This window comes from Nansenia antarctica (genome assembly GCF_963989245.1).
Source record: "Nansenia antarctica genome assembly, chromosome: 6".
NCBI classification, from domain to species: Eukaryota; Metazoa; Chordata; class Actinopteri; order Argentiniformes; family Microstomatidae; genus Nansenia; species Nansenia antarctica.
Genome location: NC_137676.1, coordinates 30,560,443 through 30,577,980, shown reverse-complemented (window position 1 = coordinate 30,577,980; position 17,538 = coordinate 30,560,443). Strand labels below are relative to the sequence as shown.

The following is a 17,538-nucleotide window of genomic DNA, read 5'->3' as shown; positions in this document are numbered from 1 at the left end:
CCCCTGCCCTACATTAAACTGCCCCATGGGACTGTAGCCTTTCTGACATGATTCTGTTTTCAGGCCACTGTTCCCTTTATGCCAAGGTAAACATTGTTTACAACAAATCAATAACAACCTGTGTAGAGCATTCATAAATATTTCTTAAGACCCTCTTTTGCTTCTGCTTTTTTGGTCGGTTCTGACTTGCTACACTTGGTTCTGCTCTCGAACGGCCATGTGAGTAAAAATTGTTTTATATCTTTGCACTCGATCAAATTTATATCGACGAAGGATAGCTACGAAAACTATAAGTAGCCACTGTTCCCCAAACCTGGAATACTTGACTGTTAAATGCCGACCCACTTACCTACCGAGAGAATTCAATGCAGTGTATATTACAAGCGTTTATATTGCACCAGATGCAGACGGTAGCTTAGCATTGGCGCGGCTATATGACGTCATCAGTGGTCAACAAAGCACAGATCCACAGGCAATTCACATTATAGCAGGAGACTTCAATCATGTCGACCTGAAGTACTACCCAAGTTCTATCAGCATGTTAAATGTGCAACAAGAGGAGAAAAAAACACTGGTATACACCAACATCAAACGTGCTTACAAGGCTAGTCCGCTAGCTCATCTAGGCATGTCTGACCATGTGTCAATCCTCCTGATCCCAGCATACACTACCATGGGGAAAAGTGCTCCGATCACCACTAAGACTGTCAGAACCTGGCCAGAAGGGTCCGCTCCACTGCAGATCTGCCTAAATGACACCCCATGGCAGGAATATGAGCATGAGGACCTGGAACAGTACACGTCGTCGGTTCTGAACCACATAGTGAACTGCACCAACTCAGTCACCGTGGACAAACGGGTCCGGGTCTACCCCAACACGAAGCCATGGATGACTGGGAAGGTCCAAAAACTGATCAACGAGAGGGACAACGCCTTCTTCACAGGGAAGAGCACACCGCTGTACAGCACCACCAGGGCTAACCTAAAGCGCGGAATCAAAGCGGCCAAGGCAGAACACAGAGAGAAGATTGAGGAATGCTTCCTGAGCAACGACTCCAGGCGGATGTGGCAGGGGGTTCAGCACATGACAAACTTCAGAGCCAACAGGCTCACAGCCGCAGAGGACGACCCCCTGCTGGCGGGAAAGCTGAACACCTTCTACGCCCGGTTCGACGAGGGGCGAACGGAGGTAACCACAACACAAACACCACTCTCTCCAGCTCTCAGCAGCCTCACCCTCACAGAGCATGAAGTGAGACGCGTGCTGAAGGCGGTGGACCCCAGGAAAGCCTCGGGGCCGGATGGCGTCCTGGGACGGGTGCTGAGGGACTGCGCCGACCAGCTGGCCGGGGTTTTCACCAACATCTTCAACCAGTCCCTGTCCCAGGCCACCATCCCACCCTGCCTGAAAACCTCAACTATCATCCCAGTCCCGAAGAAAAGCACGGTGAGCTGCCTAAACGACTACCGCCCGGTGGCACTCACACCAATCATCATGAAGTGCTTCGAGAAACTAGTCCGGGCCCACATACTCACACGCCTCCCGCCCAACCTGGATCCATACCAGTTCGCCTACAGAGCCCACAGGTCCACAGAGGACGCCATCGCGACGACTCTCCACGCCACTCTATCCCACCTGGAGAGGGGAAACAGCTACGCGAGACTGCTCTTTGTGGACTTCAGCTCCGCCTTCAACACCATCCTTCCAGACAGGCTAGTGACCAAACTACTAGACCTGGGTCTATCACACTCTATATGTGCATGGATCAAGGACTTCCTGACCGACCGCCCCCAGAGGGTGCGGGTGGGCCCCCACACCTCCACAGCCCTCAGACTCAGCACTGGGTCCCCCCAGGGCTGCGTGCTAAGCCCCATCCTCTACAACCTCTACACCTACGACTTCACCCCCGTCCACCCCAGCAACTCCATCGTAAAGTTTGCAGACGACACCACCGTGGTGGGATGCATCTCGGGGGGGGACGAGGCGGCGTACAGGGATGAGGTAGAGCAACTGAGCAAGCTGTGCAAGGTTAACAACCTGCTGCTGAACAAGTCAAAGACCCAGGAAATCATCGTAGACTTCAGGAGGAAAAAGTCCGAGATCCAGCCCCTGCTCATCGACGGAGAGAGCGTGGAGAGAGTCTCAACCCTCCGATTCCTGGGGGTGCACATACAGGATGACCTGTCCTGAAAGGACAACACAAAAGCCACCATCAAGAAGGCACAACAGCGGCTATACATCCTGAGAGTCCTCAGGAAGGAACACAGCAAGCAGGAGATACTGGTGACCTTCTACCGCGGCGCAGTGGAGAGCATCCTCACCTACGGCATCTGCAACTGGTTCTCCAGCTGCACAACCGCGGAGAGAAATGCGCTACAGAGAGTCGTGAGAACAGCCCAGAAGATCACCGGCGCCCCCCTCCCCTCTCTGGAAGAGCTGTACAACACACGCTGTCTCAGGAAGGCCTCCAAGATCTCCAGGGACCCAACCCACCCTGGGTACGAACACTTTACCCGGCTGCCCTCGAAAAGGCGGTTCAGGACCATGGCCGCAAGGACAAACAGACTGAAGAACAGCTTCTACCACAGGGCCGTCCAGGTCCTGAACACAGCAAAGACCTAGGTTCTGGGCCCTGGACAGTCTGGACGGATTGATGGCAGCTGCTGGACTGAAAAAATCTGGTGTAGTGCTGAGGCACACATATGTACATTTCAAGCCTGCAAACTGCGACACTTTAAATAAATGTGCAATAACACTATTGTGCAATATGACAACCCTAGTCGTCTATCTGTACAGTATAGTATAGTGGATAGTGTACATAGCCTTTATTTATGTAAACCAGCTCCTTCCCTTCTTGTGTTTTTTTTTTTTTAAAGTTTTTTTTCTTCTTTCCTAACACCAGGGGAGCCACCCCTCCTAAATTTCGTTGTTTGGTACCTGTACTGTAGCAATGACAATAAAGACCATTCATTCATTCATTCATTCAAATTTCAGGACTCTCCTTTCATTACTTTTCCTAGATATGTGCGTTCTACCAACCAGTATCCTTACATTTTCAAAATCACACCAGGATAAGCTAGTATAAAGCTATTTTGCAGTTTAGTTAGAAGGTAGGCTAATTTACAAGGTGGCCAACTAGTGGTCGTTGTGTGTAAATAGCAGCTTTCCATTGTAAAGACTATGGTCATTTGACCCCCTGAGGTGGCTCTTATAGTAGGTAAAAAAGGCACAGCTGTTCTAGTGTTAAGGGGTGGCTGTGGCGCAGGAGGTAGTGCCGGCGTCTAATGATTGAAAGGTCGGCCGATTGGCAGTTCGAACCCTGGTTGGCATGTCGAGGTGTCCTTGGTCAAGACACTGAACCCCAAATTGCTCCCAATGAGCGGGCCGGCGCCTTACATGTGTGTGTGAATGAATGGGTGAATGAGAGGCCATTGTAAAGCGCATTGGAATAAGACGCTATATAAGTCAGTCCATTTACACAGTTGTATTGTTTCTCTTCTTGACAATTATCAACCTTAGGCCCTTCAGCTGTAAATTCTCCCTTGGCTGTAAAGTAGCAAAGTCTTAAACCCTTCTATCATTGGGTCTCTGTGCTCCACATGTTGGTTAGAACTGTTTGAGGTACATAGCCATAGATGGTCACGGTTTAGGGAAAGTGTATGTATAAACACCATGGTGACCACTTGACCTCTCCCAGTGATCAGAGACTGTGGTTGAAAACATAGGTTATATTGTGTCTGGCGATCAGACGGTTTGTACATGAAGAGGACACACGTTTTTGTTTGCTTTGGCTGTTGATGGACTTCCAGTTAATTTGAAGTGACAACAACCTTGACTTCGTCCAAGCACAAGACAGACAGTCATATATTACTTCTTCTAGAAACTAATGGAGAGAAACTTCTTGCCAATGTCTTGAGCTCTGTAAGGGAAAACAAGCCTTCCCTCCCCCAGAGAAATAGAGTGATTGTCATTGCTGTAATTCTTCAGAACCCTCATGGTAGTAGGGCTGCCACAAACGATTATTTTCATAGTCGACTAGTCACCGATTATTTTAACGATTAGTCGACTAATCGGATCATAAATTACAGCTTATTGCACAATTACTCAATCGCTCTTATTTAGCTATCATCTTCTAAATCAGCTTCTAAATTTAGCTTGAAGTTGTTAGTTGTTGTTGTAGGCATGTGCTAACTAAAAATAAAGACAATTAAAATGATTGTTCACTCAAAAATAGATATTTTAATTAACTTTGCAGATTTATTTCTGGCATCACTTGCATGTAATGTAATGTAAAGAGTAGTAGAGAGTGCAAACTGCTGAGTAAAATGAGGGTGGCTAGGCACTAGGCAACCAAAAGAATACAAAAACAAAAATAAATACTTGTACAGAGTACAAAAGTTTTGCTTTGCTTCACTCATCTCTGGCATCAAACATACATTTTAAATGTATTGAATAGTGCTGCAAAATAAAATGAGGTAGGCACTAAGGCAACTAAAAAAGAGCAATTATCCACAAAAAGAAATGTTTGTAGAGAAATGGTTTGGTCTCAATCAAATAACATAACAAAGAAAAGTGCAGGAGACTGAGCAAAGAAATTGTTTCTCTCCTGTGTGGACTATTCATTCATAGCGAGGAAAGTCAGCATTTCCACATGTTCTGGAGAGAGGCTTGCTCTCTTTTGAGAGCAGATGTTCCCTGCTGCAGAGAAGATCCTCTCGGATGGGGTGGAGGTTGCAGGGATGCACAGAAAATATTTTGCCAGCTTAGATAGTGTGGGGAAACGCCCCATATCAATCCTGAACATGCTGGTTAAGGATATGAGACCCTTGTTAACCAGCATGTTCAGGATTGATCCGGTCAGGACGGTGGCTTGCTGGGGTGTGCACGTTGGCATCTTGACAAGATAACTATCCATAGAACGCGCCTTCTTAGCACTGTAACGGTAAGACAACATTTTTAGCTATTTGATAAGTATCGCTTTGATGACAACGTTACAGCACATAACGTAAAATAATGTAAGAAGGCTTTTAACGTAAGATATCGTTAGCCAATAACAAGCTAACTAGCTTACCGAGACGAGTCATCGTCTTCCTCGTCATCTGCCACAAACGTGCTTCCTTTTGAGATGCTCGCGCATCATAGACGTGCTGCCATGATAAGCGAGTTTAGCTTTGCAAATTTTACATTTTACATTGTTTTTTTCAACGTTGTGGTTGAAATGCTCCCACACTTTAGATCTACGAGGACGGGAAGACATTTCTCCGTTTGTTTTTCCGGGGATGTCACGTGTGCCCCGGATGACCGACACTGCGCATGTACATCAAAGACACTGGGAGACGCTAGCCAGTGGCAGCTTCAGGGAAGAAAAACGAATGCTTATCGCTTATTTCAGCTCCCAAAAAACATGCGACGACGTCGATTACCAAATATGTCGGCGACGATTTTGGTAATCGACGTCGTCACGACTAGTCGACTAATCGTGGCAGCCCTACATGGTAGCGTGATAAATCCAACATAACTCAAAGCCTGACACGGTAATTCCCTGGCTGATCACTACAGGAGTTTTCTGCTCATCACACAGTCATGTTTTAACAACCCTTGCTCTACATCTGAGCCTTCGGAGGTCAGAGCCAGGATTTACCTCCTTTCATCAAGTCATTTCAGGTTGACCTAGACAAGTTGACCCCTAGAGAGCACCAGGCAGACAAAAAGAAGCGAAAATACCTCGTGAATACTGTCATTTCGTAGTTTCCTCTTGTTTTGGTGCCCTCTGTTGAATATATGACAGATAGTGTAATGACCGTTAGTTTTTTTTACATTTTGGAGTTTTTCAATTTCACAAGTAGAATACAATCTGTAAGGTCTTTCACTTTTAACCACCAAGAACATGCAGTGATGTCATGTACTGATGGGGCTAATGGATGATGGTGATACAAACCATTAGTAAGGTCAATGCTCTATGTATCAGCTATGAATGTGGTGGTGAGACTTTTTCTTCTTTTTAATTAGAATTTTCAGATTTCCATTTTTGGAAATAGTGTGTGTGTGTGTGTGTGTGTGTGTGTGTGTGTGTGTGTGTGTGTGTGTGTGTGTGTGTGTGTGTGTATACAGTACTTGCTCTTCTAAATGTCCTGGCCCACATCCATCTGTCTCCACTTACCGCTTGGCTTCATGAGATTCACATGCGACCGTACTTGTTGCAGATTGCTTTCTATGTGTTTAAGGCTTCAATATAATAGGCGGTGTAGAGGACTTCTGGGGCAAAGCCCGCCTAGAACGTATTAGTACTCTGTTGATCTGTGAACTACTTAACCCAACCACCAGAAGGGTGTGTTCCACGTCTCTCACATCACGTACGTAATTTATTCTCCCCAGATGTTGACGAGTGTCAGGTACACAATGGGGGCTGCCAGCATCGCTGCGTCAACACCAGGGGCTCGTACTACTGCCAGTGCAACCCAGGCACCCGTCTACACACTGACGCCCAGACCTGCATCGGTAAGAATCCCCAATGGAGGGTGGAGAGGTCATCTGAGGTCAAGGGGGGGGGGGGTTAGGGTTAGGGGGGGGGGGGGGAGCGGGGGGGGTTTGCAGATCAGGTGCAACATTCTGTACTGGTGTAGCCAGTCTGGAGTGCATAGGCTCTGTGAGGCTTGGACTCACATCAAAGTGGGGTCTCCACCTTTTACTCCAGTCAGAAGGGAATCAATGAGCCTGTTGTGTCGGTAATGGCATAGGTTTCCCAGTGTTCCACAGACCTGTCAGAGCAGGCTTGTGTCCACGGCAGTAGCCCAGTATACTGTAGCGTCTCACTCTCTCTTTCTCTTTCTCTCTCTCTCACACCATTTGATCTTGCCTGTTCTCCCTGCCTGCCAGTTTCAGCACTATATATACACATTACATTAGTACACTATATTAGTGTTTCAGCTGACCACTCTCTCATGACTCTGGCACACATTTGTGTCAGCTTGACTTTTTGATTGATTTTAGAGTTCCTGAACTGCAGGTCATGGGAAGCTCTGAGACTCCAGTGTTGCTATGAATAACCATTTGGTTGTTGTTTTTAATGAGTAATTACCACAGCACTGTAGCCCATTCATATTGTTGATGTTTTAATACTCCAAATGGGGTCCTGAACTACACTAGATGGATGTGCATGGATTCTTACACTTACATCTTCTCAATACGACTGCAAGGTCTTTCACCCACATGTATTTTCCTCTTCTTAACAAATGTGGCAGAGCTTAGCATCTGCTTTGACACATGCACTCATTTTAGATTCACTCCTGTTGTCCATATGGCGACTGTTTGTAGTCCAGAAGCAAGGAATACATGTACTTATTTATTTGGATTTAATCAGGCTACTTTAATGGCTTGAAACCTTTGAATGCATAATCAAACAAACTGCCTGAATCATCTCACATTACGTTTTTCAGGAGGACTCATTTTGCTGATTTAAATAAAGGGCAGCTGATTTCAAGGATGCTTACAAAAACATTAAGCAACATTTTGAGACCCCATTCATAAACTGTGTGAACTTTTTGAGCAAAATATTGTTAAATATTCAGACCTTTTTAAACGTTATTGAAAATCAATGACACACTCGCTAGTCAAGCCAAAATATTGCAATGGATTCGGTGAGTAATCCCCACTACTACCTAGTTAACAATAACACTACTTTACATTGTTAGCAGGCACACAAAACAAGATTAGCTTGCAAGCCAACTTCAATTTAAGAATTTCTTGGAAAACAACTTCAAACTGTGAACTAGCCAGTTTACTAACACAGTTTTGAGCTGCCGTACATTTTATTAGTTGTGATTAAACTTTTGACTGCCCATTCAGGATGGATAAATAAAATGGATTTGATTTAAATACTCATGAACCTATGTAGCTGTAACTGTCCCTATGCATACTTGGATGATCCAAAGTTACCAGCCATCCTTGGCCAGTAAAAAGGTTCTCACTCCCACCCCACAAGAACATACCTTGGCCTCAAACCCCCTTAGGCAAGGGCTTCATTCCTGTGGTTTCTCCTGTAGTAACTGCATGTAAATTCATGCCAGATTCTCAGATTTCCTATTTTGTATGCTAATTAGAATGTTCAATCACAATCAAGCCTTTGCATTGTCAGTCAGACAGGCTGGACAAAGCTTGCGTACACACAAAAAATGTGCGTATGCAACTGTGACAGAAATTTGGGGATTTATAAAAAAACTACTTGGTGTGAAAATGTGCGCTCCTCCATGCACACTGGGACCCATGCGTAGGCACAGAAACTGGTGAAATGAGCAACTGTGAGTCAGCTGGAAGAAGGATGAAACTGGAGAATGGATACCATTGTGTAAAATAAATACTAAATACTTATAATTTGTGAATTAGATTCACTGCCTCGTCTGCCATAGACTACTGATAAGAGATACATGGCTTGTAAACAAACTCGTTTTAGGACTGATCTATCACTATCTAATTATGTGTAGTTATGTGTTTTTAGCATGTTGATGTTTTATTAGCATGTTGTGATGTACTAAACATGCAGTTAGATCGTAGCAAAGTTGTTTTTAGCGCTAGCCTGCTAGCAGCTGTTTTACATGTGTTTTGATTAGGAGCATTGATATCCTTCCCTCTTGTCCTGTACATATCACTATTTACTGCAACATATAATATTGCCATTCATGCACATATATTGACTTTTTATAGTCATATTCATTGCACGTATACACTATGCACTATTTGCATCTGGTTAGATGCCGAACTGCGTTTCGTTGTCTCGTACTTGTCAATAACTGTCAATGACAATAACATTGAATCTAATCTAATCTAATCTAATGAAGAGTTCCCTGAAGTGCACACATAAAAACATGATTTAGAATAATAAATAAATACCAACGGTTGTTTGCAAAACAAGTTTAATCAGGGGACTCATTTATAGAAAGTACTTAGATAACATGTTGATCTTACCCGTGTTGTACGTAGAAAACCATGTCAACGTAGTGATTTATACAATTTCAACATGAGTCAATTTGACCGTGGAAACGATTGTAGCTCTACGTCGAGTATTGACCTTGCGTACGCAAGGTTGCGTACGCGTACGCACATTACCTACTGGATTTATAAAGGGAAACAGGTGTGGGACTTGTGTGTGCACCGTTTTATAAATCTGAATGTTGGTGTGCATAAACGTTTTTGCTTGTCTATGTACGCAAGCTTTTTACGGCAGTTCTACACAAAGCTTTATTCTACCCTGGAGTAGAGGTCTGCGCGGGCCTGAAATCTCGGCCCGAGCTCGGCCCAAGCCCGTGGCATTCAGGCCCGGCCCTACCCTTCCCATCAAGCTAAGCATTTCCCCCGGCCCGAGCCATACCCAGGCCCAAAGCCTATCTTCACACTGTGACTAGGATAGTATTGCAAATTCTGCACTGTACATGACCGATAGATTTCTTTTCCTCATTTGTCAAGACAAAATTCTTCCACAATGCAGCTATCCAGGACACATGGGAAACTATCAAAAGCTTTCCCTTTGCTAGCTGTGATTCTTTGCTAGCTTCTCCATCTTGATTCTTGCTGACACTCTCCCTTTTTTTTACAACGGGAACGCTACGTGTGGGCCCTGAAAGGGCCATGAAAAAGGCTGTCTCCATAAATACTGCTCTGTTATGAGCTGTAGGTACTGTCCCCGCATGCTAATCGATCCACATCAGATAGCTCTCAAATGGAGCAGAGAAAAAGCTATTTAATCTGTGTTGTTCTGAGATGTCGACTAATGGGATAACAGAAAGCAAGCGGTAGTGTCAGCGGAGGGGTCAGGGAAGGTCACACTCCAAGAGCGCAATGCAAATGGGGTTTGTGTGTGTTTTATCAAAAGAAAAGTGATTCCCTTGCCTGAGGTCATCCTAGAGTGAAATGTCATTTGTGATTGTGATACGGTTCACACCAGGCCAGGGTGATAGGGTTCACACCAGGCCAGGGTGATAGGGTTCATACCAGGCCAGGGTGATACGGTTCACACCAGGCCAGAGTGTTCTTCAACTCTGGACCTGGAGACCTTCTTGCTTTGGTTTCAGCCCACTACCAACACACCTGTTTTAGATAATCAACTAATCCTGGTCTCTGAACCACGATTGATTTAACTGTAATCAGGTGTGGTAGTACTGGTCTGGCAACAACAACAACAAAAAAGTAAATCAATAGCTGAGTTCAAATAAATGAAATGTTTGAAATGTTTGTGTGATCCTTCTATGTGATTGTTTATATGACACCTTTCCTCCTGTTCTTATCGATCCTATTTTTCAGGTTTTCTGCTCGAAATGACATGCCCACAGTGAATATAGAATATCTCCACAATCACAAGGGCCTTCATAATGATCTTGGTATCAAATGAAAGCTAACACCTGTGGTGTGGCTGTAGAAGTGTCTGTAGAAGTGTCAGAAGAGTAAATAGAGATAGAACATTGTGAAAATTCTCAAATTCACTCTCAGCCTAAAAAAGAAAACAGCTTTTAGAGTGAATATCAGCTTGGAAACCTGAGCTTATAGCCCAAATCATCTAGGAATCAGTACTCCAGGGTCTGATGAGTACTTGTGTCAAATTAGATGCTAGTAATGTGAGCCAGTGCAACTTTGTACCTGTTTTAGTACAGGTATGTTTAGGCAGACAACCAAATTGTGCCATTTGGAGACATTTTGGCACCATCAGTGCCATTTGACCTTTCTCATCAGACTGTAAAAGTAATTATATTTCACTGACATATCACTATAGGGATAAATTCCATCCAAATTCAACTGTGTATCACTTTTTATCACTAAAAATTAAGACATGTGGTGCCTCCTCCCTCTGTCAAATGTTGGAGAAGTTAGAAGTACTCAAGGAATATTTCATGTTTTTACAGTAATATCAGTCATGGCACCGTGGTTATAAGAAATATTCTGAACAAAGGACAGGTCGTTTATATGGTCCCCAACATTTAATACAGCAGCATCTTTGTGTACTGTATCATGTGAATGACAAAAGGGAAAAACCTACACACTGGATGCTCCTCGCGTTGAACGGCCCAATGTTGTACCTCATGGCCCAAGGTTGATGAGGACCCGGTTGCTGAAAAGTTGCTTCATGAAACTCTTGGGACTGTTAAACATTGTTTTGACAATTTTCCCATTTCATTACATGATACAATACACAGTGCATTTATAAAATGTAATGGATGTGCACGTATCACCTTGAATTGTTAGTTTATCCAGACTTTATTAGTTTGTCTCTGCCTCTGCCTCTCTGTCCTCAGCCATCCACTCCTGTGCCATCAGCAATGGAGGTTGTGAGCAGAACTGTGTACAACTGTCGGCCATTCACTACCAGTGTCGTTGCAGACACAATTACCAGCTCAGAGAGGATGGCAAACATTGCAAGCGTGAGTATCACCAGACTGTGTGTGTGTGTGTGTGTGTACACATCTCATAGCTCAGAGGTTGCCATCATCTGAAGTGACAGGAAGCGTACACAGTTCTTGCACTTGGCTTTCATTTGACAAAAAAAAAAAAAAAAGTATTACATTAAATCGGATACCTGTTGCACTACATGCTAGCCTTATGGGTGGAACACGCTCAACTCTATAGCCTATTCTTTAAAACAATTAAAAGTGTTCCAAAATAAGGGTCAATTGTATGGGTCTGTTTTTTGCAAGCAGTCTGGGCCTATTTATCTGAGCCATGTTGAGTGTGAAATAAACACCCCGTCACACAGCCTGTGTTGTCTATGCTTTGACAATGCTTCCTCTCCGTGGAAAGTGCAGAGCAGATCTGATGTCATTCTTGTACTTTAAAAGGCCTTGGGCCCTATTATGCACTTCATAAGTCTTAAGCAATAAGACGAGGCGGTAGATCTAAACTTAAGACGTGGAGGCGTGGTCAAGGCCACTTTGCTATTATGCGTGCGGTAGTGGGCGCCTAAAACCCGGCGCTAAGCAAAGAAATTAGTCATGGGTGTGTTTTGGGCGTCTTCTCAATCAACCCAATCAGCGTGCCAGGTGCCATTCCCTTTAAGAACCGGCTGCGTTGAGTCTTTAGCGCTATGCTATTATGGAAGTCCTAAGAAGGAGGTCAGCGCGCTTCTCTGCAGAAGAAAGTAACAAGCTCGTGCATGATTATTTTCTGAATAAACACGGCAATACCTCCGCTTGTGAGTTGAGAAGTATTACAGAGGGGTCGCTGGAAGACTGCAGGAATGACAGATGTTGATGTCATTATATTACGCACGGCATGCTCGTACTGTATGTGCACAGTATGCGGAGGCAACATACTGTACAGCGCTGGCCTCTCCCTTCTGAAATAAAGCATTTATACTGTGACCGTAATTGACGTCTTGCCGTGGAGCCACGTGCGTGTTCATGTGTGCCCACATGCATGCGCAAACCGCGGAGGCGCGCTCGTGTTTCAAAACGTGCATGAAGTCTAAACTTAAGAACTTTTCAAACCACTTCTTAGCGCTAGGAGCAAAGTCAGATCGCATAATAGCAGGGGCGCCTAGTGCACTTCATTAACATATGAACACTCCCACAATGAGTAATATATGCACGGGAGTATTACGTCTTATGTGTGGGCGCTTATCGACACCTGCATAATAGCAGTAGCGCGTATGAAGCGCATAATAAGGGTGGCGGTAGGTCTTAACCTGGCGGTGCGTCTTAATTAAGACTTAAGACGGCAAGTTAAGAAGTGCATAATAGGGCCCCTTGTGTCTTTCCTTACCTGCTGTAAGCAGCAAGACTGCTCAGCAAGGCCCATGAAAACCATGAAAAATATAATGCAGCTCTCGTAGACTGCAATCTAGTAAACTCCAATCTAGTAGACTGCAATCTAGTAAACTCCAATCTAGTAGACTGCAATCTAGTAGACTGCAATATAGTAAACTCAAATCTAGTAGACTACAATCTAGTAGACTGCAATTTCTACTAGTGACATTCTACTAGTCCATGTTCCACAATATGCAATGGCTAAAGCAAACACATCATTTTGAATATGGGCATGTGATCTACTACCACATTTATGTCCAGGGGTGCACATAACTTTTTGGGGCCAGTGCTCAGAGGAGCACCTAGGGATGCTGCTTGGTGCTCCCCGAGCTCGCGAGTCACGACCCGCCCCACAGGATGGATAAAAAAAGGATACATGGATAACTTATATTAGCAAAACGACATTTATTCATAAATAAAGATGAACGAACAAATGATTGTGTGCAAAACAAAAGAAACAAATGCAAAAAATGCAAAATCAAATGACTGCTCTTTAAGCATGAAAGTCTGTCAGACTCCTTTAAACACAATGAAATCAACTGACATCTCTTTAAGCACTAACTGAATGTCTGTTCTTTAAACACAATGAAATCAACTGACATCTCTTTAAGCACTGCTCTGTTCTGTAAACACTGAAATCAACTTTTCAACAAAAAGTTACAGCCTAAGCATTTATTTATGCTACAAGCTTAATCATCACTGCTCTCTTGACTGCTGTAAGTTATCACTGTCCTCAATTTCAACCATGGTAGAGGATGTTGTAGGCTATCACTTTAAATAGCTCATTATTTTGATTGTGCAACAAAGTCTTTTTTTTTCTTTTTCTAATAGAATTCCCAACCATATTCCCTGGGTCAGGGGTCGAGGTGCGATAATGAAGCTGTAAAACAAACGTCTGAACGTTTGAAAGCTTCAGAGAAAAGAAACGTGAAGTCCCTTGGTGTTGTTTTTCCTTTTAGCGACGAGTCGTTTGGGACTGAATTTTCACGAATTTTCACGTGCGGCGTGATAACCGTGCGATACGCGATACGCGGAATGAAAGTACGAGTTACGATACTTTCCGAATGTTTTCATGAGGAGAGTCGCCGTGGTCGTCGTCGGTCGACTGTTGTGATGGATTACTCGTCGGGCCTTCGGCTGAGGGGACGGCAAATAGTTACTTAGCGGGGCTTGCAGTGATGCAGCAGTCAGCAGTCAGCAGTTGGATTTTGAGGAAGTAAATTCCTCTGCCAGCTGTTCCAGCTGTTGGTGCGCAAGAGCGCGTTCATGCAGCTGATCTGCCGCGCAGCATGCATTTTGGTGACGCATGCGCACTGGCGCACCAGTTATGTGCACCCCTGTTTATGTCCCCTAAATGTACAGCTACACAACAACAAATACAATCTCACCGGCCTTATGGGCTAGTTGGCCAAATGTGACACGTTCTAGTGTTTTGGTCCGCATGTCGGCATCCGTTCAGACTTTTCTTTCGACAAATGTGAATACATTTCCGCGCTGTTGAAAGTCAATGACACACTCGCTAGTCAACTAACACAGCTTGTTTTGTGAGCCTTCTAACAATGTAAAGTTTATAGTTAGCCTCGATAACTTCGCCAAGTCAGCTGATCGCATGGTTCCATACTGTGATACATTTAATCGCTCTGTTGTCAAGTTGTTAAGCTTTTATTTACAGACAGGGGGTACAAAAAGAACAGAAGAAGATATGTGATGAGAATGGCATTTCCTTTGTGAAGCTATGAAAGTTTCACAACATTAGATGGTCTGCATGGAGACAAGAGACTCTAGAGAAAATATGGAGGCTATTACCTACCATTCAAATTCAAGTGGCTACAAGTGATGACAGTGACCTAAAACATATCTGCACAGAGCGTTTCCAGTGTTTCCTAGCCAACCTTTTACAGTTCACCTCCCTCAGGTTCCAGCAAGAGAAGTTGACTGTTGGTGAATGCAAAGATGAGCTCAAGGTAGCTATTGGACAGCTGACACTTCTGCTTGACAGTGGAGGCAAGTACAGGAAAGAGACTGTTTAAAATGCTGATGCTGACAGGGACAAGGTTGATGTATTTAGAGGTCTAATTCAAGAGTTTGAAAGCAGATATGAATCCCTCAAGTCATGTGATCAATTCTTGATCCTTCAACTTGGCCTCAAGAAATGCAAGACCTCCACAGTTTTGGCAACACAACTCTTAGTAACATCCTTCAGAAATAGGCCAGCTTGTCTATTGACAGGGACTCGTTTAAAGCAAGCAGGAAAACGTTTGGCAGCCTCCTCTGTGTATGACTTGGTCAACATAGTGAAGCCAAGCAATCCAGATAGTTACTCCAACATTCAGAAAGTCATTCTGTTGTCCCTTACACTGCCCTTGAGCAGTGCTGCTTGTGAGAGGGGATTTTCACATCTCAGTATAATAAAAAGCAAGTACAGATCCCGCCTGTCAGACTCTTGCCTCTCATCCCTGATGCACATCCACTTGTCTAAGACAACAACAGAGACTTTTGACCAAAAGCCAGCTGTTGACTTGTGGATGCAAACAGCTAATGGCTCAACCAGGGAGAAAGAAGTAGACCTACATCACCATCTACCATGTTTGAAAGAGAGGAAGCTAGTGAGGAGAGCAGTCAGGAGGGCAGTGATGACGACAATGTGGTATATTTTCACACACACACATAAACCTGTGTATAGACCTATAGATACCTGTCTTGTTGCACACACATTCATAGCTGTAGGGGTTACACCTTTTAGGCCATTGTGGCATTCCTAGATGTTCAAGATGGCCTCCCTTCCTGTGACCTTCCCCCTGCACTTTGACCTGAATGCAGAATGAATGCAGCTGAATTGCAGTATTTTGGCTTGACTAGCAAGTGTGTGTTGTGATTTTCAAAATAAAAGTCTGAACATTTTGATTGGTTGCGGACCAAAACTCTAGACCACAAATGTGGGCTAGATTAACTTCCTTCCATGGTTGAGGATCTGTAGAACCTCACAAACGTCAGGAGTATTGGCAGGTTGGCATGGGTAAACAACTGCTGGTTCTCATTCCAACCTGTTTGGCCGACCCTTTACGTAGTTTCAGATGTTGTGGTTGATGAGCTTTTAATTCACATACTGTATATTCAGGGGTTCCCTGAGTGTTTCCTCACCATGTGACCTGACCAAGAAAAACCCCTGGTCTTAGTTAAGAAGTATCTTATTTCACAAAAATGTGTATGAACGTATGCAATTTCATGTTGTTTGCTAATTTCACATTAAACAAAAGTATATGCAGAAAGATGGGAACAGAATTCCAGGTCGAATTGGATTTCGTCCAATTTTAGCACCAAAAGAGGGAAAATAAACACAATTACTGTAATTTATGAGGTTGTAAAACAGTGTCGGCAGCTGTTGGAAGTCTGGACAGTAATAACTCTAAATGTTGGACTACTATACATTTTGGCCGCCTTCGGAATTCTTCTTGTGTTGTGTTCCAGAGGTCTGGGACTGAGTCTGGCCAGACTGGACTGACATCGCCTTGGCGACCTCAGTCTTCTTTCAGTCTGCCCAACCCAAAGACATGAGCCTTACCAGAGCCATCTTTAACTGGAATTCAATCAATCCCACACTGTGGAATTCTGTGGTTACTCCACAAGAACAAAGTCTTAAGTAACGTGATTCATTACACAATGACACGATGATGAGTGTATGTTGGATAATGCATTGTTGTCACTTAAGAGTTCTATGGTATTTTCTCATTAAATTCTGCCCCAGGCTAAGTCTTCTTTGAACAGTCAGCTAAAGCTAGAGTAGACATGCTACGCAGTAGTGTCAACAGGCTGCAGCTCTCTGCCTGTCATTTAGCTAAATGGTCATAGGTGAATGCATAATGGTGTCATAAATACAGTCAGTATGTGTCCAATGGTTTATAAATAGATGGCATGATGTACCAGTCAGGAGCTTTTCCTGACCATGTGACCTTACTCTATTATGTAGTCCTTACTGTATGTATTTGTTTCTTATTTGTAAACCTTTATTTTACCAGGGAGACACACTGAGACTGAGGTCTCTTTTGCAATTATGCCCTGTTACAATACAAATATGATTACAAAACAACACCTTAAAACACAACACAATATACAGTATACAAACATTCATTAATCACAACAAGTCTCTTGAGCTGGTCCCTAACCAAGGACTTAAAGCTGTGCTCCAACCTCAGTCTAACCTGATGGAAGATCATTCCATGTCTGAGGAGAGCAGCAGCTAAAACCAGTTCTTCCTTATTCTGTAGACACTTGTAGGACATTAAATAGTAGCAAGCTGTAAGTATGATCACCACCAGGTCTCCATAAATCCACAATGATGTGGGGTAAAAGTTTTAAAAAACGACTTTATGTGGCCTGTATTAGCAATAGCCTAGATGAAACCTACAAAATGACAACGCCACGATCCGTACATGGTTGTGGCACCCAAGGCGCTGCTCCGAAAGGTTGGTGACTTCATCCTCGAGGTTGAGCCTTCGGCCTCTAGTTCTGTTGTTGTTTTTGTTTGTCTGACAGGTTTTTTTCCCCCTGTATCTCTGTAAAGCGACATTGGGTACCCTGATAGGCGCTATATACATTCAAGTTATTATTATTATTTTTTTTATTCAGGAATACCTACCAGCTCAATCCCTGCCTGTGTGACTACCCGCCTACCTGCTTGAACTCTGCCTGTGTGACTAGCCACCTACCTGCCTGACCTCTGCCTGTGTGACTACCTGTCTGACCTCTGCCTGT

At 44.0% G+C, this 17,538-nt stretch overlaps 1 protein-coding gene across 1 annotated transcript in view; it reads left to right on the top strand.

Moving 5' to 3' along the window:
• LOC308160429 (uncharacterized protein) overlaps nt 1-17,538 on the top strand; it is a gene marked incomplete at both ends in the record, with an annotated part of 96,362 nt that overhangs the window by 17,807 nt on the left and 61,017 nt on the right. Inside the window, 2 exons of the mRNA XM_080534343.1 lie at nt 6,377-6,499; nt 11,281-11,406. Of these exons, the coding sequence (XP_080390469.1) occupies nt 6,377-6,499; nt 11,281-11,406 (249 nt within the window). The remainder of the gene's footprint in view (nt 1-6,376; nt 6,500-11,280; nt 11,407-17,538) is intronic.